The 23,833-nt window shown below is 38.3% G+C and overlaps 1 protein-coding gene across 1 annotated transcript in view; it reads right to left on the reverse strand.

Moving 5' to 3' along the window:
- Positions 1 to 2,519: 2,519 nt before the first annotated feature.
- Positions 2,520 to 23,833, reverse strand: part of RANBP9 (RAN binding protein 9) — a 38,914-nt gene continuing 17,600 nt past the window's right edge. The window contains exons 3-14 of the mRNA XM_010192623.1: positions 22,564 to 22,616; positions 20,363 to 20,530; positions 16,706 to 16,728; positions 14,618 to 14,802; positions 13,676 to 13,788; positions 12,210 to 12,318; positions 10,635 to 10,825; positions 8,741 to 8,888; positions 6,933 to 7,054; positions 4,487 to 4,638; positions 3,655 to 3,766; positions 2,520 to 3,473 (exon numbers count right to left, since the gene is read on the reverse strand). Of these exons, the coding sequence (XP_010190925.1) occupies positions 3,343 to 3,473; positions 3,655 to 3,766; positions 4,487 to 4,638; positions 6,933 to 7,054; positions 8,741 to 8,888; positions 10,635 to 10,825; positions 12,210 to 12,318; positions 13,676 to 13,788; positions 14,618 to 14,802; positions 16,706 to 16,728; positions 20,363 to 20,530; positions 22,564 to 22,616 (1,507 nt within the window). The 3' untranslated portion in view covers positions 2,520 to 3,342. The remainder of the gene's footprint in view (positions 3,474 to 3,654; positions 3,767 to 4,486; positions 4,639 to 6,932; positions 7,055 to 8,740; positions 8,889 to 10,634; positions 10,826 to 12,209; positions 12,319 to 13,675; positions 13,789 to 14,617; positions 14,803 to 16,705; positions 16,729 to 20,362; positions 20,531 to 22,563; positions 22,617 to 23,833) is intronic.

The following is a 23,833-nucleotide window of genomic DNA, read 5'->3' on the forward strand; positions in this document are numbered from 1 at the left end:
TCATTTGTAGCTCTTATTTGTAATGTTTGGGGAATTTTTTCTTGTTTTCTATTAAATTTACTTTAGGTAAAACCTGTGGAGGTGAGGCTGTGAAGAAGAGACAAGGTGAAGCCCGAAAGCGAGTGAAGAAGGACAAGCAAAAAAAGAGCCCCAGGTATGCTGGAAGGTCCAGAGTGCCTGTCTGCATGTGGTGGCACTGCTTCCACCTGCTTATTATTAGAAGTCTGTAATATAAATGATTTTTCTATATTCTGTATTGTTAACTGATAGGAGACAACTGGGCAGTCATAAGCGTTCTGTTATGTGCTGTTACAGGTCTGGTTATTGAGCACTGAATTCCTGCATTTATATTTTTTTCTTCTTTGTTCCTTGTGTCACTGATGTCCTTGTAGAGGAACTGTAGTACCTGCTGGTAGGACTGCTTTGAGACTCCCAAGGAATGACTTGGGGTATACACATGACACGTTGAGAGGCTTGGTCCAGTTTTTAATACTGCTACAAAACTTGGCCGAGCATCAGAAACCAGCAACTGCTGCTGTTGTGCTTGAGTAGCACAGCATTGCCTAGTTTGTCTGCTGTTCTGGTGTCTGTAACTATGCTAACAGGGATTTAAATCTCTTTATTTAACAAGGTCAAAAGGAAACTACATGGCTGTGCGCTTAAAAGATCAGAGTTTAGCAGGCCTCCACCTACAGCTTGCCAAAGACTTTTTAAATGCTCAGCTCTATGGACCAGATGCCAAACGGGTACAGGGTAAGCACTTTTCCATAGCTGGGTCTGCATCTACATTTGTCTGTGTTTAGCTTAGTAATTAACACTCATCTCTTTTTCAGCAAATGAATTTTTTTCCATTGAGAATAAGAAAAACCCAGTTAAAAAAGCTGCAGTTCAGTTTGTGGACAAATCATGGGGTGAGTATATAAAGTCAAAGTAGGTACTACTTTATGCATTGGTGGTTTTATAGTACACCTTTTTTAAAAAAAAAAAAAAGCAGCTTTCCCATGCTTAAGGGCTGGATCCTTGACAGTAAAGGAAAAGCAGCAGGGCACCACAGCCAGAGCGGGTGTGATGAATGCTCCCTTGGGGAGGGTGTATGAGACAACTTGAAAAAATTCTCTCATTTTTGGTATGTTAAAAACCAGCATCAGGGCCTAGAGCCCTGTTTACTTATTGAAATAAATACTAATTGTTGTTGCAGCCTACAACCTCTGAGCTGTTTTAAGTTCTTTTGGCTATGTGTAAAATGTAAAGCAGGGCTGCCAAGCTCCCAGGACTTGTGCGTGAGCACAGGAAAATAGTGCATATAGTATCTGCTTCTAAAAAGTGACATTACAGAAAGGAAAGGGGTCAGACTCACAGAGCCATCAGTTGTAGCCTTGTGCTGCCCCTCGGTCTTACAGGTGCAGGCTGTAAGGTTCACCAACACCAGAGGCAAAAGTTACCAATCCTCAGCAGGCAGAGTCTGCTTTTCAGTTGTGCTTTGAAGCCCTGCCGTGCTTCTGAAGGAGACTGGGACAAGCTGGTAGCCCTGGCCAGCGGCAGTTCATCAGCTTTCCTGTCAGTGCTGAAATGAATGCTGCAGTAATCAGTGGAGTGCTGCTTTTCCAGTGGGTGGGCTAAGAATATGGTAACTAACAGCTTTTATTTTTTTTAAAGGCCAAGAAAAAAAAGAAAAAGCAGCAAGGTTTAAAAAACGCTGGCTCTCAACACAGATTAAAAACTGAGTATGAAGACTTCTTTCAGAAGATGCAGTTAAGGACTTTTACAGACAATCTCTCAACACAACAAAGGTTTTTCTCCCTGCTTCTTCATCACTCTGCTTTCAGCTCCAGCCAGCAGAAGGCACCAACCTTCACCCAGCTGTGCCTGAACTGATGTCCCTGTTCTCTTCCCTCCCACTTTCAGAAGTGGCTGGGGAAGCCAAGAATCAGCTGGGCCAGGGCAGTAACTGTCTGTCACACTGACTTAGAACAGCTGCTCTTGGGAGCAGGCCTGTACAGCTGCCTCCATGAGGCAGCTCCTTTGCAGAATAAAGATGAATGATGCTGTACTTACTGTTCTGGATGCAGTGTTTCTTACAGCAATCTGTTATTCCTGCTTTTCCAGTTACTTGCATGACTGAAGAAAGGCTGTATTTTAATAGCAAAATCATGAAGGCAGCTCACATAGCAGGATGCTTCTTGTCCAGCCCAATGGTTGCTTTCCAGGAATAAAGTTTTCTTCCACATTTTCAGGGAGTACAGAACAAGCTTCCATCTGTGCCTTAGTTTTGCTCTGCTAGCTGGATTTGCTTTGTGGCAAGAACACAGCAAATCTTTGACTTTTGATCAAGTGGCCACTGCTGCTGCAGTGCTCTGATGCAGGGAAGTGGCATCCCTGGTTTGACTGTCAAGCAGCCACACTGAATTCATGGGTCTCCCGGAGAGCTGCCGTTCTAGGACAGCTCTAGGACCAAGGAAAAGTAGCATACACATCCATGCTACCATGTATGCAGAAGTAAATTTTTAATGGCTGGTTAATTATGATATCACTACATTTTATTGCAATATAGTACTATTTAAGCACTTTTAAAAATGCAAGGTGTACAAAGATTAAATTAAGACTGTAAATTGACTAAATATTTGGTTTTTATATAAATAGGTCATAACCACACTGTGTTGACATGTAATACTGTTATAATACAACAGTTAAACTGGTGAGTCTACACAACAGAAGCTGTCTGTAGTTAAACAAGGAAACAAAGTTGAAAAAACCATGTTAAAACAAAAAAAACAGTATACTAAGATCAACAGGTTGGGATTGTAAGTAGCAACAAACATATTCACTCAGCTCCTGAGTAATTCAAGTTTTACAGTACACATTAAAAAATATCATTTCTTCCCATCAACACTATATATCCAAACCATCAGGTGTTTATGCATTTTGCAAATTACACTGATTGAACTATGTAACAATGGGGGTGGAGGTTGGCAAGTCATCCTGCGTGACGTTTACATCACCCACATGCTAATACATCCACGTTTTCTAGTCTGTCCCACCACAAGGTAGCAGGAGTTTTGGTTTGTTTTGGACAATCGTTTAAAGGATCGGTACTTGTCAATTCAGATGTCTGACGTTATCAATGATATTTTCAACTCTTAGTTGTCTAAGAGGTTTAAAGATGGAAATTTTCTCCTAACACTAAGTTAGAAATCATTTGCATCATGCTGTAAACTAGGAAGCAACATAAAGCGACAGACTTGTCCTTAGTACATAATTAAAATTCCAAATTCCAGTCAGCAGAGCTGGTCTACTTTCTGTCTCGAATATGCCACAAGGCCTTTCAGCTCTCCCAATGCATAGCTAGTGTAGGTAGTCTTCCACCGTGGCGAATGCGCAGGATCCAATCCCTGATCGAGCCATCAGTCCTAGACACTGTGAGGCCTGCCCCATCGCTAGGGCAAGCGGTGGTTGCTTTGGCAGGTTGTGAGTCTCTGAAAAAGAATCACAGCAGCAGTTAAAATACCTGATTCATTTCACAGTAACACACTGAATGCAACTGCTTAGCCAGCCCAGCACCAAGCCCAGGAAAGGATGCACAGTGAGCAGCTGTGTGGCTTGTCTGGGACAGAAGGTGTGCTGTGCCACGCATGAAAAACCCCAGGCCTTACCTACCTAGTATTGCACTATTGAGTACAGAGCACACGGGTTCTCTTTGTATCGGGTCAAGCTGATTTCCAACAGGGCTGCTCCAAGGATCCGAATACGCGAGTAAACTGAATGCATCCTGTGGAGAGATGATGTTTATTACATCTCACAGCTACACTCTGCTAGCAAAAGCTAGGACTATTTTCTTCACCCATTTTTGACTAAGAATCACAATAGTGATTGATTGACTGTCAGTGTCCTCCATCCGCACAAAAGGATGAAAAGGAACTGAAACAGGACTTGTTCCATCCTGAGCAAAAGCGGCTTTTCCTAACAGAAAGACAAAAGGTAGCAGCATTTTAGTAAGTGATGGGGAAAGAGAGAAGAGACTGAAAATTGCATGCAGTCAGTCTCTGGTAAGGGAATTCTTCTTCAGAGCAGTTTCAAATCAAGGTAAACTAATTGACACACGTGAGTTCAAAAGAGAGCACATTTCAGGCATCTATACAGACTCCCTTCTAGTCTGGTTCATTTATCATTAGAGCTGAAAATGGCACTTGATTCAAGAGGCCAAGCTACATGGTCAGAAATGAGACACAGGGAAGTGCTAAATCCATCTCTGGCTTTAACTGTATTACAGTACGAAATTATCTTCCCTGGGAACATGCTACACAAACAAGACAGGAGACAGTGTATTCCACAGCTGACTAGAGTACTGCAGAGTACTGCTTTCAGGGAAAAAAAAAAGAACAATTGCCAAAGTTAAAGCAGAACTGCACGGCAATGCAGCACACTGTGGGATGCTTCTGCTGGGCAGCAGTTATGCACCTTAACACCACAGCTTCCAGATCAAACATACCTTGAGCATTTTCTTATTCGCTGTGTTTTTGCCACATTCTCTTCTTAGCTGTTCACTCATTGCTTGCAATTCTCGTCCAAAATGGATCATTCTTTCAATAGCTGCTTGGCTGCCACCACATAGCTGACGTCTTAACTGACTTGAATCTACTTCTGCAAAAAGGATATCGTCATCATCACCGCTAACAGAGCTGACAATAACAGTCTATGGATCTAGAGAACCTGCCCTGATTTCACTCAAGAGATACCTGCCTTCTCAGAGAGGACACACACTGGGCCAGCGACCTTGGCATAACGCACCCCTATACTGAGCACTGCTGAATTATAACAGTTACATAGTAACTTTATAAACACGAAGAGACCTAGTGGCAAAGGCTGTCTACGGAAGCTGTTTATATTCCAATGGTTAATTTTAGACTAACTAGACTATAGAAGTTTAAAATTAATAACGACAATAATAAAAGCCCACACAGTTTGACCTTCTTAATTCTTTGGCACTGCACTCCTAAAGATACACCAAATCCCAAGCTGCTAATAAAGAGTAAAAAACCCTTCACTTCCCAAGCAGCCACAATGGATACTGCTGTAAGATGATCATTTCGACTGTTCAGACTCCTTGTAGAATATATTAGCTTAGTAATTCGGACATTTCAGGCTTCTTTTGTAATCAAGCAGAGCACTACAATAAATTTCTTTACTGTTTTCTACAATATTCCCCAATACCAGTAATTTTTAAATATATTAATGCCGTTTATGAATAGTAAATCAACCCTTGGCTTCTCTGAAAGTTATGCCTTTGTTAAATTTACAACTGAAGCAACCTGTAAATAAAAAAAACCCCAACATTTATCCATTCCTCCCCTTTTTTCATCAATGGAATCAAGGTCTGAATCAGAATTCTGATGTACACTTTAATTCCAAAACCATTCTTCTTTCTGATTGCTATCTAGTGATGTACTTTGACCACTGTTTCAAACGGATTTATAAGTGGCCACTTTACTTTTTTTAGATACGAGCATATCACCTCTGGAAAAAATCTGCCTACTTAACATTACATACACAGCACTAAAGAGAAGATATAAATATTTAAAAAAGCAAAACTCAAACTGTAGGGTGTCAACAAGGTAGGTTGATGAGCCACATTTCTTTTTTACAAAGGTGAAGCACCCCAAGTCTTCATGCAGTGGTGTTTGTTGCCAGCTACAGCCCAATCTAGGACACCACTTTCCAAAGGCAGAAAATAACTACTTTTTTTTTTTAAATTTAAAGCAAACAAAAAAAAGCCCCAAACAACTCTGTGCCCTGTGCAGCTGCTTCATGTCTGTCACAGCAAGCCTCTGTGGGAAAGGCTGCAAGGGAGTAAAGAAGTGTTTTGTTTTTTTCTGTCACAGAAACGAGGCTTTGTTATTACCCAGTTTCAGAGCATAATGCTGGGAAAAAGGTCTGGAAATTTGAATCTCGCCCTCCAGGGCTGTAACAGAATGATATTTGCTTTTCAACAGTTAGGTCGTATTTCCAGCAGAGCTGCATCAGCAGCAGCAGCACCTGCCCTTGGAACTGTGAAGTGTTCATAGGTATCTGTGAGTACTACGGTGTTATGAGAGTTTACCCATGAAGTCCTGAGTTCCACATTTTAACTAAACTACCTATTAACTGATGTCTGCTTAAAGCAATTGTTTGAGAAGATCATTCTGCAACTGCAGAAACAGCTGGGCTGGATCCCTTCACTTCTTCAGACACAGCCAGCAATAAACAAACACTGTCTAAGCTCCAGCCTGCCTGCACTTCAGTGGTTGATTGCCTTTACTGGACAGGCACAGTTAACACCGCAACTGAGTCAACAGTCTCTTTTCATCTGTGCTGACAATCAGAGGGCATTTAAATACTCACTTGTCACTAACACCAACAGGTATGACTGAGTATAAAGCAGGTTAAGTAAAACAAAGGGGTTTTTTTAGACCATAATTATGTCAAAAGGTATTTTTTTGGTGCAAAACTTTTTTTTTTTTTGACATCTCAGTTCCCAAACACAGCTCTTTTCTTGAGCATTTAAAATTAGCACCTTGATTCTTCTATATAAGATTTGGAATCTCTAACCTGACTGTTAAGTGCCAAGGCGCTATGAGAGCCATAATGGTAAGAGGACGAGGGGAAGAGGGAATAGCTATCTGACAACTCTAACCCAGGGGTGCTTCTTCTCAAAGGTACTTGCTAGAAATTGATGCTAGGTTCAACATCCACGAGTTAACAATTTCCCCTGTCCTCACACTGACATTGGACCTCCTAAGTCAGTGGTCCTAAGATTTACATCTAACAACAGCAAAATAAACAAAACAAAATTAAGATTTGGGCTTATGTTCCTAGTTTTCAAGTTGGGAAGCATTGCAAGTAAAAACATAACCTTGTTGCCATCACTTAATAAAAATGTAAGAAATATCACTGCAGACCCATTTCTGTGTCACATTCTTCCATTTCGTGATCATGTTTAGAACTACCATTTAGGAAGCCATTGGATGAAGTCTCAGCAACCCCATTGGAGTAGTGATCTGTTTCCATGTCTACATCATTGCTGAAAAGAGAGTAATAAATAAAAGTTTTACTCATATTTAATTACTTAGGGTTACCTTCTTCACAATTGCAGCACAGTACTTCCTCATCTTGGCTACTGAAAAGCTGCTTTTAAGTATTACAAAGCACAAGGTTTTTTTCCATAGCAACTGGCAATACCAGAGCACCAGGGAAATTTTAAGGCACTCTCAACTAACATTAGTACCATTAGTATTAAGTAAAAGAGCATTTTCAGATGCTGAAAACTTAAATATGTCCACCATTATTCAGGAGTAAGTAGTATAACACTTTCTAAATACACACCAGAAAGTTCTTACCTTGTTTATGTATCTGTACATACATAGAGCTGGAGAAAATGCACTGAAAAAATACACTATTCCCACTCTTTTTTTTAATGTAGGAAAAAACCACAGTTAACTCAATATACTGCCTACTTTGAGAATATCGTATTTAGATAAATAATTCTTTCAAAAAAGCCTTGATCTCACAACTACTCTCAGTGGAATGACAGGGGAAAAAGAAGAAAAATCCAAAGCAAATACTAAGTAAACCAAGACACTGAGGAGAGACTCAGTGGCAAATTCAGAGCGTACAACTCCTCACCACATTTGGCTCGCAGCAGGTCACAGAAGCACCTTCAGAAAATGCCAGCATGGCTTTGGGGACTGAGCTCTGCTGACAGTTACACCCCAGCCTGTTCTATTTTATCATGGAGAATGACAACCTAAAAACTCTCTCAAGACCAAAAAGATTCAATTTTAAAGTATAGTGTCTTGTTCCTAAGCAACAAAAAATACTCTGCTTCCTTTGAGGAAGGAAACCAAAAGGTTTCTCTGACGGGGCAATGCTGCAGCCAAGGAGATGTCTGCCTCCTGTGAAAATTCTCAAAGTTGCCTGGACACTGCCAGGCTTTTTGGCAGAAGCAACTGCTGATGCAAACACAAACTGTGAACTTAAAACTAAATTGTTATTCTTACTTTTTTGCCCATTCATCACTATCCAACTGAAATATTTTTTGCTACCACCACCACATCATCACATCCTACTTGGTAGATTTTCAGAATCCATCTTGGACAACACAGCCAAGTACTGTTGTATTTCAAATCAAATTAGGTTCTGCTGCATCTGTGCAACCCAGAGCTTAACATCTACTGGTTATTAATAACAATATTAACCAGAGTTAATACAACTATTTTCATTCTCCGAAATGAATGTGTTTGCACAAGTGACGGTGATTGGAGTACGCAAACAGTTCTTGTGTGTGCAATGAAAGGGAGTCCACATTTCACATGCATCTCAATTGTGTTTACTTTGCAGATGCTGCCACAAATTAAGAGTATCTGGAAAACGTATCATTACCTACGCGCAAAGTGCTTAAATTGAAATCCCAAGTGCCAGAGGGCTAGTTAATCTTCACTATACAACTTCAAAACTAACCATAAATAGCTATAAGCAAGGTAATCTGGTTTTGTCCATTGCATTTCTTTAACAAAACAGAAGAAAACAGCCTATTGAGAAGCTAAAAAAACCTAAAGCACACTAGAGAGATCACAAGCTGTTGGCCCCTTACACTAAATATTTTAACTGTCCTTGAAAAAAAATCACAGAGAAAACTCTTCTCTGCAATACACGCAACGTGGACAACACAAGCCTTAACGTAAGTTAGAAGAATCTGAGGTTTATTCACCTGGAATAGCTGTTAACCTGCTGTGATCTTGATACATTTATGTTGTTGAGCTCTGGTACATTCAAGCTGGTGGTCGTATGTTTACTGTGACAGTAAGACTGATGCGCTTTATTTGATATTACTCCATTACTGCAACTACTTTCAAACCCTGAAAAAAAGTTGTAATAATTGTAATCAACTACAAACTTATTTGTAAGTACCAATTTATAGAAGGGAAATAAGTACAGCTTAATAGTTCCTAGATTTGCCAAACAAATGAACCCAAATACTTAGCCCTCCACGTTACATGTATTTGAACCCTTAAGGCTTTTACAGTGTAGAAGTTAAGCATTATTTAACTAGTACTAACACATACATGAAAAGTTTTTTCAGTTGTACTTATACAGTAGTAGAAAAGAAAACCGCATCAATGGAGAGTAATTTTTTAGAACTGACACATTGTTTCTGAAAGATCTGCAAATCTTTTCTAGGTCACTGTAATCATGATGAATGGAAGCATCTTACTAATTCTAATCACATAATTCTCTTGATAAATATGCAGCAAAATTCAGTGCTGAAAATACTTTACATGTTGCCACAATTAAATATAACCTCCCTCCTTCCCCATGTAGTTATTTTAATTGTTAATATTGTGCTTTGCTAAATAAAATTACACCATGCTGTGAAATTATGATGTCTGGCTAAAATCTCTTCTGACCCTTCTAAAATATAATCAAGAAACTGCTATTTGAAGCAAACATGTAATTGCCCAAAGGCAGGAGCTCCCTAATATGTTCTAATATAGAAACAGGCCACGTGAAGGGCTTATTATGAATAAAACACTTTCTGCCATCCAGGAAATCCCAAACCTCAATTCTAATAATACATTCATCAACTTGCTGATGAAAGAAAGCATCTGTTTTCAAAATGAGAAAGTCAGAGGTACTTCCCAATACATCCCAATACAGTATACATCCCAATAACCATCTGAAGAACAAACAGAAAACCTGACTAGACCTCACACATGTGATAGCAGAGTCTTGACAAAGGGAAGAAAAGTGAAGGTGCTGCCTTTCCAAGGGCAGCAGGTATTCTGGTGGCCAGGCTACACTGGCTTCCTACTCAATCTCACCAAGAGGGGGAAAATAGTTTAAAAAAAAAAAATCCCCCAGTAAGCTTCAGTTTGGATTTAAGAATGAGACAGAAGTGAAACCTGATGGCCTCTGCCTGCTACCTTAAGAGTCTGGGGGTTCCAAGGTGACCATTTTAACACGCCCAATCTCTTCTCCGCATGGGTGCTCTGGAAGGCGTGCGGATCTTCCCACAGGTGTGGGGCAGCTCTGAACACTCATGTCTTTCCACTGAGGCTTTACCACCACTTAGATGCTCTGAGAACTGTTTCAATTGTGCAGACTGAAATTTGGCTGCCAGGAGAAAGTCTTTGACCTAATGACACCACCCAGCTCCTGGTATTTCCTACACAAGGGCAGCTGTTCCTACTATTCCATAAATGCCACGGGAAATGGACTGCATACACCACTTACTGGATTTAAGACACCTTGCCCAAGCAATGGATTATCATTATTGAAAGGGTAACAGAAATTTGCATTAGAACCTTCCATCTCCTAGAAGCCAGAATTTCAGTGGCAACGTACCCTGCAAGCCCTCAGTAAAACCAAGAGCACATGCAAAAAGTATCTGATTCCATTTATATACTTTCCATTTCCCTAGTAACCAAGAATCACATTTTAATCACTAAAACTATACTTTTTATTTAAAGCATGCAGTATCAACTCTTAAGTAAAAGAAATTGTCAGTCTGTGAGTATTTGTAAATTCTCCTGATACTTTGTTGTAAAAGTCTACCTGGTGTGGTGTATCCAAATCTGTGTGGTATATCCACCACATCAACTTACCAGAAAAGTGTGTGCTGCTCCCTTTGCCTGTTGCCAAATTATGAATATTCATTCCATGGCTGGGACTCATGCTAGGACTACTGAATGACCGTGGGCTAACAGGGTAACTGTCTTGAGATTTTGGACTGTGGCCTCCCAAACACCGCACTTCACTGTCTGTACCATTCACCATCTCTATAAACTGGCGCACCCTAAACAAAAGGCAAAAAAGTTAAGCTAATAAAACAATTAACACATTACAATTTGCCAATAAAGCAATGCTTTAATTTTAGTGTTAAATATAGAAAAAGTCTGACTCAACAAAACGCTGGATGTCAATAACCCAACCATCAATAAGCTTTGGAGTATTCAGCCAAAAATACACAATTACAAAATTTGTGAGGGAGAACAGGAATATTATTCTTCAAGGACAGCCTTTAGCAGTAAGTCCTTGAAGTTCAGACAACTAATCTATATTTTCTTGTTTTAACTGTTTTGTTTTATTGGCAGGGGCAAGGTTATTTTCTGAGAAAGATGTGTCGTTACGTTGTCATGTCTGTCATTTCTCTCAAAGTAAATGAGAATATAGTTCGACCCTCTGGAACAGTATGCATTAAACGGTGACTTTTGACATTAAACATTTGCACTAGAAAACAGTTTGAAAAGCAAACTCGTATACAAACCTTCCCTTTAGAGGCTGTTGCTCTTTGTCAAATTTATTTTAGATAAGGAGGTTTTATTATAGACTTTCAGAACTACTACTTAATGTCTGAGGCTCGGATAGCCTCAAGAGAGCAGGCAAAATTTAGAAAGACAGACTGAGAACAAGATAACATAAGTTGACACTACTGAGTGAAGTTTTTCACCAAAACATTCACATTTTGTGAATTCTGTGATAAGTCTGCAATACTGTCACGTGAATTCTGTTTAGCACCTGAGCATGACAGACTTCAAACATATTCCAAGTTACTTAACTGAACATAAAAAATTGAAGTACTTTGTTCTTATAGGAGATAACAGATTTTTTTTCCGCATTCAAACGCTACAACATGATACAAAATTCTGGAGGATCAGCGCAGCCGGCAAGTGAAAATGCCAGAACAAAGGTGACTATTACGTGCCTGGGAAGCCAAGAGAACTCTTTGGGATTATGGAATTTCCACAGTGGTAACCAGAGGTTTCCAGTAAAGTGACAAGGAGTGAAACAGCTCATTTAAACTGGCCTTTAAAGTCAGTCACCCATTTGGAGGAACAGACAGTCTTAACCTTCTTCAATGTGCTATATCGTATCAGTTTACATTTTAAGTTTTACTTTACACCCAATTGGAATAAAATTGATTTGAAAACTTTAAAAAGTTAGTTCCAGAGAATAAGTCTAGAGTGAGATGTGAATTATGCTGCAAAACAGGACCTTGATGACAAAACCTTGTTAAACATGTAGCAAATAAAATAGCATAGAAAGAGTGAACTATACACATTTTCTAACAAATGCTGCTTAACTTTAAATTTCTGTGAAAGCTTTAAATGAGTAACTGTCTTGTCTCAGAAGGTACTGTGTCATCTATAAACACACATCTGTATAATTTGAAGACTCACTTTAATGCAAATAAGAGATTAGGATTTCTTTCTAGTAAACTTGGATACAACTGTTGTGTTGTTTCAATGGCTTCTCCCATTCTTCCTGCTAAAACCAATTTCTGAATTCCTGTTCACCAAAAAACAAATAAGAGATTAGGATTTTTTTCTAGTAAACTTGGATACAGCTGTTATGTTGTTTCAATGGGTTCTCCATTCATCCTGCCAAAACCAATTTCTGAATTTCTGTTCACCAAAATCAACATCAGTTAAATGGACAGCTTACAGATTAATACATGTAAATTAATGATTAAAAGACACTGCAACCATCAATCAACAAGGTTTTTTCCTCTTAGAGGAAAAAAAAAAAGTGTAAAGAAAGATCACACTTTACACGCTTTTAAAATGTTCCACAGCAAAATTTAAGAACTGCACTTCACCTCCATTTATTTAAATGAGTACTCAATATTTTCATTTATTGCCAGCATACAGCTACTTTGTACTCAGAGAGCTAGATTAAGATTGCTGGCACTCTTCTGTGATTTATTTCTCATTTCCATACCCTTACAAATAAGCACATACCAAACTATCGTCACTCAAGAACATCCAGATTGCATCCCACCTCCCACCAGTCCAATTTTGACTAGGAAAAACAAAATTTAAGTCTCTCTCACATACAACATACAGTGTTGTAGTCTGTAGTCTCACCTACAACCTCCAGTCAGGTTACAGTCAACCAAACCTTCCCACAACAGTCCCTGCTTTATCGATGCTTCTGTTGCCATAACCTGGCACAAGTCACAAACAGCCTCCCCGCAATATCCACCAACAGAGAAACTGATCTGAATGAAAACCAGCCCAACGAATGGGTTATTTTTCAGCCAGAGCAGTTTCCCTGTGTGGTATCTTGCACAGTCACACAAACACTTGTGTTCATACAGCAGGGAGCCCAATGGACAGGGAAGGCACTGTTTAACCAGGCTGCCAAACAGCACCGCCACAGCAAGTCAGAACTGAGCTGCTGTTAGCTCTCCTTGTCCTCCTCCCCCTCACAGCTGTTAGCAGGAAAACTCAGATTTATCTTATAAAGCATTCTCTAAACTCCATGCCTTTTCACAGTTCAGATCAAAGTCTAAATGTTTGTCAAGACTAAGTTTTATACTCCTGTTTGTGACTGACCTTCTCTCTCACAAACACTCCTTTAGAGACATTACCCACATTTGTTTAAGACAGACTACAATTTCCCATTCAAGAGGAAGACAACAGGTAATTTACCACAGTCCCCTACATCAAACAAGTTCCAAAGCATTAGTGAGGAAGTTCATCTTAAACAGCTCTTCACACATATATCACTTTACATGACAGCAAAGAACTGTACTATGGAGTAGTGCTGAAAGGAAATTCTACAGCAATGCTTAAGAGAAAGTTTTACGTAATATTTGAATAAGGGAGAATAAAAAAGGATGCAACATGCTTTCCTGGCTTACTTTGTCTATTTTTAATTGAAGCTAATTCTTCTAGCACAGTCTGGTCTGTGGATCTGGCGAATGCCTCTGCTGTTGCACAGTATCCGTGGTGAACTAAGTAAGATGATACCATTCTAAAAATAAACAAAAACAAAACCCAGAAACACTTATTAAATACGGGTAAGAAACTGAGAACATCTTGAATTTAAAACCCCTTTTAAGAAAAAAAAAAAAAAAAGGTGATCGAATTAAAGACTTCTATTTTAAATTCAGAATTTTCTGTACAAGTCAGAGAAATGTGATCCAGTTAAGAGCCAGTATCTTCTTCAAAACACAGTACAGAAAAACAATTTTAAAAAATCAATTACCATTTCATTATGATGAATTTTAACAAGAATGATTCATCACCCAAAGGTAGGCTCAATTACAATATGACCTGCTAATTAAATTTATCTTCTTTTTTTTTCTCATTCCATACACTGAAGTGGAATTTCTGCACACTAGGGTTTTGTTTTCATTGAAGAAATAAAAAATGCAAAGCCACAACCACTATTTTTCCAAGTGAGATTGATAAGCCACAACTTAACCCAGAATGCTCAAGGCTGAGAATGTGAAGGGAAATTTCCAGAGCCCCAAAGTATTAAAACTGTCCACTTCAACCACTGCAATTTTTCTAAACTCCCCAACCCACGTTAGAGGTCAAATCAGAATGGAAGAATTACACTCATCATTACAAACTCTTAATTAAGTAATGATGCTGATAACTCTTCCCCCAAACATCAATTCATACCCAATTTCAAATGTATTTATCAAACCTGTTAGGTCAACAAAACCATTTGTGCTAGTGTTTAATATTATCTGTATCTTTTTTTTGCACAAGACAATAGCTACAATGTTTTCAAGACCTCTGAAATCATGGAGTTATTAACTTCTTTTTAAAATCAACAATATTCAAAGTCTTACTTTTGAATCATTGTTTGCCACTCTCCTTCCCGATCTCCTATTGGAAATCTGTCAATCTGTGCTTGAATTTTGGTTCTCCATTCTCTCATATAGTCTTCAATATCAAATACAAATGGGTGTTGTCCAAAATTAGCATCCACGACCTCTCCTGGTGTTTGAAGCCCTACTGTAGGGTACAAGTTTGGCTGCAAGAAATTTTTTAATTAGTTTTTTCCCCTCATGCCAAATTCCTCACTTTTTTTTCCATCTCTGTAATAATATCCCCAGTGCTACTTGCAGTGTGAAGAGCACATACCTCTGGATCATTTGTCCAGCTGTTAAAGCAAATTCTACCAATCCAGCAATACAATGACTGATTCATTTTTATTCCCAGTGGTCATACTTTTTTTTTAATTTTAATTTCAAAATAAGAAAGCCTTACTGATCAGTCTCCTTCTAGTCAGAAAATGCACTTTTTTAAACTGTACTGAAGTTTATGACTTCTGGTTTCAAGTCTACAAAATATTAAATACCAATTTTCAACTCTTTTTTAAAGACCAGGATTAAAGTTTCTTTTAAAAAGAGAACAAAAATTAAACTTACAAAGTGGGCCATTTTCCTTTTGGGGTGAAATACTTAAAACATCGCTGAATTTTAGTGGTAAGAACTGACAGGATAGAGAACTCAATAGCCTCAAAGTCCAAGTGTAGTGCCTAAAAAGAACTGTAACAGTGCATTGAAGTTCTCGTGAATTCCTGGACTTGTATCTAGAAAAAGACTTTAAAGCATTTATCGTTGTCTCAGTTTTAGTTTCTGATTAGAGATTAGGTCTCCATGCAAATTTGAAATATGCCAAATGTGAGAAAAGTAAAACCTCCCTGCTAGGATTAAAGGAACTTTCTTTAAATGCAACTAGCACCTCAGCAATGGCAACACAATCTGTTGGGGTTTGGGGTGGATAGGGTTTTGTTCTTGTTTTTAAAAGTATAAACATACCTACAGCACATTTACATTGCAATCAATGGTGATATGGTATAATGCTGTGCTGATCTACAGAACTATACGCTAAATAAATTAAAGCTATCTGAAAGAAGTTATCAACATTCAGGTCAGCAGTGAAGCCCAGTGAAATCAAAGAAAACTGCTCTGGTTGTTAAAAGCAATCAGGCCCAAGATGATCTTGCCCCATCTGCCCCTCCCGTCCCCTTCTTCTTTTTCAATAAACCTTGCTCATAGCGTTACCTAGTCTAGACCAACCAACAAAGCACAAGTTTCAAACCTTTAACAAAATGAAAACCATCGATTCTAAAGAGGTGAGGTCCAACTTCAAACTTCGTATCACAGCACCAGTTTTCCTATGCTGCTACCAGGTGTAGCAAGGAGCCCTGCTGGCATCTCGCAGACCCGCGGCAGTGGCTTCCTACCCCAACTTCATTTTTCCCTAATATCTGTCCTTGCCTCCTAAGGCCATAGCAAACAAAGTAGCTGGCCAGATGGAAGTGCGTCACACACTGTACCCAGATTAAATCAGAAATGAAGTGGATGAGAAAAAAACCAAAATAACTGCAGTATCATGCCTGTATCAGTAGCATAGGGAACACATAACGATTTTAAGAGGAGTACAATTTAATTGACTGAAAAGATAGAAAACTTCAGGTATCTGCAGCTTTCTTAAAAAAAAAAAAGAAATTACTTTGATACACTTGATCTTATGGAGTGAACAGTATGGAGAAAGAGCTTGAATATTAGGCATCAAGCAGGAGTTACAGAGACCGTGTAGCCAGCCTTTCTGAACTGGATACACAGCTGCGTACACACATGCACAATGCTGGCGTTTAATGTAGCTTTGACTTTGCATGTAATGCCTGCCTGTGTCAAAGAAAGTATGCAGTAACTACTGGTATGTATTATAGAAGAATCTGTGCAAAGACAAAAAATTTTTTGCTTCAATTAACAAATTATCACTGAAATGATGGGGGAGAAATATCTGGTATTGAATTGGTTAAGATTATTGCTGTATTACCAAAAAGCGTAAGGAAAATGCGAGCTACATTTGAAATATCTGTTTATAATACACATGAAAGCTGTTTGAAAATGCACTTATCTTACCGGTAGATCTGTGAAAGCGATGCCTGCAATAAAGAGAAAATTAAGATTAATTTCCATATGTCTGGATTCTAGCCTTATTTTCTTAAGTGTATCATTATATGTTCAGAAAACTCACCCACACCAGCTCAAAAATATGTAGTTAAGTACGGTGACATCCATGATGTCGAGGCACAACTGGTATGCTTGAGTAATACGGGCAGTATTTGGCAAAATGTAATTTTAATTCAAAAGCACTCAATTTGCCCTCAATTTTTCAAAATAGGGCTTAAGATTTAGTAAACGTCATACACACATGCAGATTAAAAAGTATGCTAATTCTGGCCATAGATTAAAATTAACAGCTTTTACTGTTTTTACTGTAAAACAGTAACAGTGTTTACTTATTTTTATAAGAATATCTGAATATATTTTCCCACTTGCGTGTCTTAATGCTGACACACCATGATTACTGCATTATCTTTGCACAGACAGCATGTGCCTATAACACCCGGAACCAGGGTGGTAAATGTTTCACTCTAATGCACACCAGGGTGTTTTGCTTCGGTTTTCAAACAGAATAGCTTAGTATCTTGTTACATAATTACAAGCATCCCTCTACCCATAAAACCAAAGCAGTGATTTTGCTGTCTCAGGATTAGGGAGAAATCTGACCTCGATATATTTCAGGAACTTCAAGCAATTACCGGTGGGGTTGGGAAGGAAGTGTTCAGCTAAAAAATAAAGATCACTAAACCTCCTTCTGACAGCCACATGGTAACAGTATCTCATAATTTCTTATATTGCTGTACGTATTTCCTCAATTTTGTTTTTTCTACAAGTGCAGAATAATTTGAATCCACTTATCCCTTCAAGCTGTTATTTATTTCATATCACTGCCTTTTCAAATTTAAGATTAAAACAAAGCTTTTAACCTTCTGTCCTAAATTCCACTTCTGCTTTCCATCTCCACTCTTCACCAAGATTTCAAAACTCAAGAGCATCTGGATTCCTTACTCACATCTTGGACACAGAAGAATGACATACAGAGTCAATCTGTTTCCTCCCATCACATCTCAAAGCTATCATTTTATTTATTACCTGTTCACACTCTAACTTTTTCTAAGCTATTATGACTTTCTCCATTTGGCACATTTTGACATCCAACCTACCCTCTTCCAAAATAACCACGGCAGTAGTCAGGACAGATAAATGATGACTGACATGTAGGTACTGGGGCGTTTTTTTGGAGTTTGGTTTTGTTTTTTTCAACCCAGGATTTCACACTTTGCTTAGCCCTTTTTGCAGCATCAAATCCCAGGCTAAGTCAGAGATTTTCAATACTCTACAGTGCATCTGTGGCCCAGATGAAAAATATAAATGTTCTCCAAGTCACAACCATATAGGAATTCTGGACAACTCAGCAAGACAGTCAAAATTTCTAATTTCTTTTTCCCCTAAACACAGAAACAATTTTCCTCTGTCAGAGATTCAAACCAGCAAAGCCCATGACAGCAGAAGAGCTGTCAGGTTTCCTTCTGCAATCCATGCAACGTTTGTCAGACTCTGTCTATGACAGATGACATTTTACTAGCCTCTCCTCACCTATGCCATTCTATTCTCCTCTTTAAACAGATTTTAATCACTTGGAGCACTGTTTCACAGTTGGCCTAATCTAGTCTGCATTAAGGCTTCCACAGAAAGAGAAGATTCTCCTCTCTTCAGAGTTCTTCTATGCACATGACCATAAGGGGAGACAGAAAACCAGTGCCTCTTTGGTTGATCAACAATCTTACCCAACATACCTGCAGGCACACTGTTACTAGTTCCAAAAAGGGAATAAGGCAAGACTACCCTTCTCAGCTTTTACCCAGATTAAGATTAGAGTAAACACAACATGAGCCTGTTATCTTCCATTTTGACATATATCCTGAAACAAGGCCAAAAGAAACAACTACACAGTGTGTGGTTCAAGTGCTCCACTGCCAGAGCCGTCAATGTACAAAGTCCAGGTATATTCAATTTAGAAGCAGCATTAAATCATGATAGAATGCAATGACAGAAGCAATTACTTGGAATTGACCTCTGGAGGCATCTAAACCCTGCTCTGAGTAGGGGTAGGACAACTCCAAATTTAGATCTGTTTGCCCAGGCCCTGTGAACAAAAACAAAAACAGGCAGTCTTGTTCTGGGAGGAGAATTTAAACCATGTCCTGCCCCTTACAACATTTGGAAACGTACAAAAACAGAACAGTGACTTCAAGAGTCCCTGTCTCAATAGCCTCTTCTTCATTTCAAGCTAGCCTCTCTTTTCCTTATCACATTTCTACTCATGACAAAAACCTTATTTCTTTTTTCTGAGCTGTATCCCTTGAAACCTCCTACACCCCTCAGCACAACTTTAAGATCTCTTCCCAAGTCCTTGCTCGCTCCTTAATGCAGGAAGTAGATTTTTTCTTCTTTCTTTACATTCTGTATCTTTGCTCATTAAATTCCTTCAAGTAACTGAATAACTATATATATTGCATAAAAAATTTAACTCTACCCTCTCCTGCTGTCCTGATTTGAGCTAAAGAGAACTAATTTTCTAGTTAGTGAATTTACTTTTCAGCTCAGTCTTCTAAGTGGCTGTACTTGCTGAAACTAATGGCATGTTTTTCCAGGCAGTGTGTACTTCTACAAGTGATAATGACAAAGCCACTGTCTCATCACGGGTGACATGTCTGCACCTATGGGGTGAAGCAGACCCAAAACTGACCAATGAAGTATTCCATCCCACATACATCATACTCAGTATAAAGCTGAGGGATCACAAGGGTCTCGACTCTTCCCTTGCCTCCTGCTCTGTTCTTGCAATGGCCGAAGTCCGAGCAGAACCCTGCTAGTTCGTCTGCCTCTGATCCCGATTCGTGTGTTTCTGCATCCTGCTCCCACCTGCTGCTGGGTCCGGTCTGAGACTTTTCCAGTGCCCTGCTCTGCAGAGCCTCTGGTGATGTAACTGTCATTGGGGGGGGTGTGGGGAGGATTTTATATTGGTTTTTATATATATATATATATATTTGTACACATTTGTATATATTCCATTATCTTCCCTATTAACATTCTTACCCTGTAGTATTAGTATTATTGTTTTTATTAAATCTCTTAGTTTTATTTTCCAACCTGTAAAGTCTCTCTCTCTTTTCTCTTCCCTTCTGGAGAAGGGAGAGGGGTTAATAGAGAGCATCTGTCCAGGATTTAGCCCAGCCCTAAACCACGATACCTGCCATCTTCAAACTCCAAAATTGTCTTGCAGTGTTGCATAATGATAAAATTTATTGGACTTAATTTTAGCACAGCTTGTCTAATTCACAGCTTTAGCCCAACTATGCATGATTCTAGACAGGGAATTTAATCAAGTATTATTTGCGGATTTAGTAGTAGTAGAGTTCATAAATGCTGGTCCTATGGAATGACATACTGTGACAAATCCTTCCAAATTCATAATGAATGTTAGTACAAGTGGCACGCAAGAAATTATTCTTCACAATTCTTTACTTAATTCATAGATTAAAAAACTATTGAAAGAACTATTCAAAAACTTTGCTCCTGACATGAAGAGAGTTTCAGATTTATGACAGACTTACAGACACAATTTTAGCATTAAATAACTAATAATAATTAGATAACATTTCTCCGTACCCAAGCTGTGTCCATTCTTTGTGTAGAAGCAGGTATTATTGATAAGGTTGACACAACAACCTATGACATCACCCGTGGTAAACGTTGGGCCGTAGGGTTGTCCAGTTCCAGAGGAACAGAACGAATGTCCGTCATCTCCATGGTAACCATACGAATGCTTATCCCAACCTAGAGAACAAAAGCAGTTGCAATTTTTTCATTTCCTTTATTATGAAATAATGGAAAGGCTATTCAAAGTTAGTATATTCTACCTAGGTTAATACAGTTAATTTCTATGCTCAGCTTTCTAAGATTTCTTATCTAACAAAGCTGTTTCATTTTTAAAAAATGACAATTTCTTTTATCAAAATGGCTGAACAGGTAATTCCACTTGTAGTACATCACACGTTAATGCAAATTCAGGTAACACATTCTTCTCTTTAAGTGAACACACAAAATTATCAACACCAAAAATATGATCAACTACAGTGTTGAAATTTTAAAAGCCGTATGCAGATCTGATATGTCCCAATAAAGCAGTGAAGATTCTCCTCTTCTCCCTTTCATCTTGCAAAACTATTGCTACCATATGCCACAACCAAATTCTTCCTGGCTAAAACCCAAACACGCATCTCTAGGGAAACACTTTTCTACTCCTGATTATTCTTAATGACTATTCAGCAGCAAGCAGCCTCTGCATAATAGCAGAATCTCCAGACTATAGTGTCACTAGCTTTGCTGCCCTTAAAAATTAAAAAAAAAAAAAATTATCAATACAGGTGAGAGTCACAGCCAGCAGGCAAATCTTTATGTATGCAAATATGGTGCCAATTTTGCAAGTGAAGAAGCTGCAGAACCAGTTAAGAAGCTTCATATTGTTACACCACTCCATGAAATTCACAGCAAGCAATTTTAGTCTGAGCTCATTTAAAAATACCTGTCCACTCTTTCTGCAATTCAATACTAAACAAAGACACATAGAAAAGGAGTAAGCTCTCAGGCACCACAAAGTCTTCCTAACTAATCTATTACATGCCTATTCAACATAATATAAAGCATGACCTTTAATACAAACTGCCAAATTTCATATATATATATATATATGCAAGCATCATGAATGTAAGAATGTATACTAACAGATTACTTTTAAAGAGTAAAACGTGGGTTTATTCTTCTTCCTGCAAGCTGCTGCATAACAGGTTAATTTATAAGTATTTTCCATACTTAAGCCCTTAATCCGTATGATCAGTAGCTTCAGCTAGCACCACATTAAGTATCTCTCAGTAAATTAAACACCCCAAATTACTACAGTTATGTTGATTAGTAGTATCTTTGATAATTATTTGCTATGCATCCTAAATCATACTCAAAATAAACTTAATGCCACCGACGAATAACTCATCACCCTTAGCTAGGCTCAGAGTGTAACTGTGACTTGCCATCATCATAAAGAGTTCTTATCAGAACATTTGGGTGAGAAAGCAGCAACACAAGAGAAACAGAATATGGATACTCTGTGGTCCAGTCAATGGAATTTTATACTTGGCTAATAGTAACACTTTTTTTTAAAACCCAGTTGTTTTTTCTGGTGTGGGTTTTGGTTTTTTTTTTTGGGGGGGGGGGTGCCTGTTTGACATTTAAAGCTCTTTGACAAAATCAAACAGTACACACACACACAAAACTTCTTCAAACACTATGCAGAGATACTGCAGACAATTATAAACAAAACAGTGTCTCTGGACTATGCAGGTTAATGGAACAGACAGAACTTAAAACTATGCTCCTCACTTTTACAGTTAAGGTTGGAAAGGTAATGGTACAAAAAATGACAGTAGGAGAGCTCACTCTCTTTTTATCAAAGTAGCTCATCATTATTGTTATAAATTCAGGGCAAGGAAATCTACAGCTTCATTTTTACCAGGAAACACAATGACAATGTTAAAATGTACTTGTTTGCTAAAATGAATCTGCATGGTCTTATAAATAACACTAAGAGTTGAGGGAAGAGGTACAGGAGCAAATGTACAGTAAAATGATTAATAAAAAGCTAAACTTCTTAGCTGCAAAGCTTGACATAATTCAGGTAACAGATCCAACAGACAGATGTCATGCTTTGACTCTGTTGCTTACCAGGAACCTTCCCCATCAAGGTCAAGCGTATTTTAAGAACACAATTAAGCAATGTAAGTAACTTACCAAACGTAATAAATACTGAAACATACCTGGTAGTCTGTTCATGTTCACACCCTGTGCTGAAAGCCCAATTCCCATGTAACTGTAAAAATGAAAGAGCAAAAGAAATTCATCTGTCTCTTACAAAAATACGTATGTGTGGGATAGTGTCAAGAAACACTGTGCTGATTAATCATACACCAGTTAAGCTGCTGAGAGGTCATTTAATACTGGCGCAACAGCAAGGGGACTGAAAAGTAATTCCCAATATATATTGTATGTAGACAGATTCTGGCCCTGCAGGAGGAAAGGGCAACTTTATCCTCTTTTAGGCATCCTGGGTTATCAATGGAGAATACTGCTGTTAGCCATAAAGTTTAAAGCATGAATGAAGAAGGCCAAAGGCCACATCTTACCTTGAAAGTAGGGGTATAGCTAAAGACATACAAACGTTACCACCTTCAATGCACACTATCGTGTTTTGCAAACAAGCTGGAATGAGTATTTTTATAAAATACATGCAAAACTGTGCGTTATTTCAGCAGCAAAATGCATCCTTGCACAACACTTACAAAAAGATCAGACTGAAACATTGAAGGCCCGGATCAGGGAGCAGAATCCTATCTTGAGAAACTAACCAGCAATGTTACTTAGCTGTTGACAAACTAAAGAGGGAAAACACTTACTATACCAACCAGTCACCTTAGTCTACACAAGTTATGGCTAGGGTAACAAAAAAGTCCCGAAGTCAGCTTTACAAAGGTAGTTTTACTAAAGTCAGTGTCCAGTACAATTGTTAACAACTTAAAAGCAAATACTGGAAAGCTGAAATTAATAATCCCTCCTCTCCCAAAAAGAGAAAAGAAAAAAAATCATACTATTTGAAGTTAGTAAAATCAGTTTTACTCCTGTTTCTTAAGCACAAGTCATTTAATGACCAAGTTGACAGGAAATCAAAAAGAAACCCAGCACAACAAAAGGCTAGGCTTTCACCCTGAACCCCCAAAATAAACCAACCTCACCAGCTAAAAGCAAGCACCCCCAAATCACCTAAACCTAACATTTCCTAGTGTAGCAAAACATGTAAGTAATTTTGACACTAGTTCAAATTAGTTAATATAAATTTATCATGAAATAATTAGTAAACTGTATGAAAAAAAGAAGATCCACCTATTGCCAATTTGAAAATACTTTAAGACAACAAACATGACCTTTGCATTTGCATCTCATAAGATGCAAATTTAAAGCAACTATTCTACTAGGAAGTACAGGTTAATATTCTGTTTTAAATATATCTCATATAGGATGAAACTCAGCAGG

This window comes from Mesitornis unicolor, unplaced genomic scaffold, assembly GCF_000695765.1.
Source record: "Mesitornis unicolor isolate BGI_N332 unplaced genomic scaffold, ASM69576v1 scaffold46779, whole genome shotgun sequence".
Lineage (NCBI taxonomy): Eukaryota > Metazoa > Chordata > Aves > Mesitornithiformes > Mesitornithidae > Mesitornis > Mesitornis unicolor.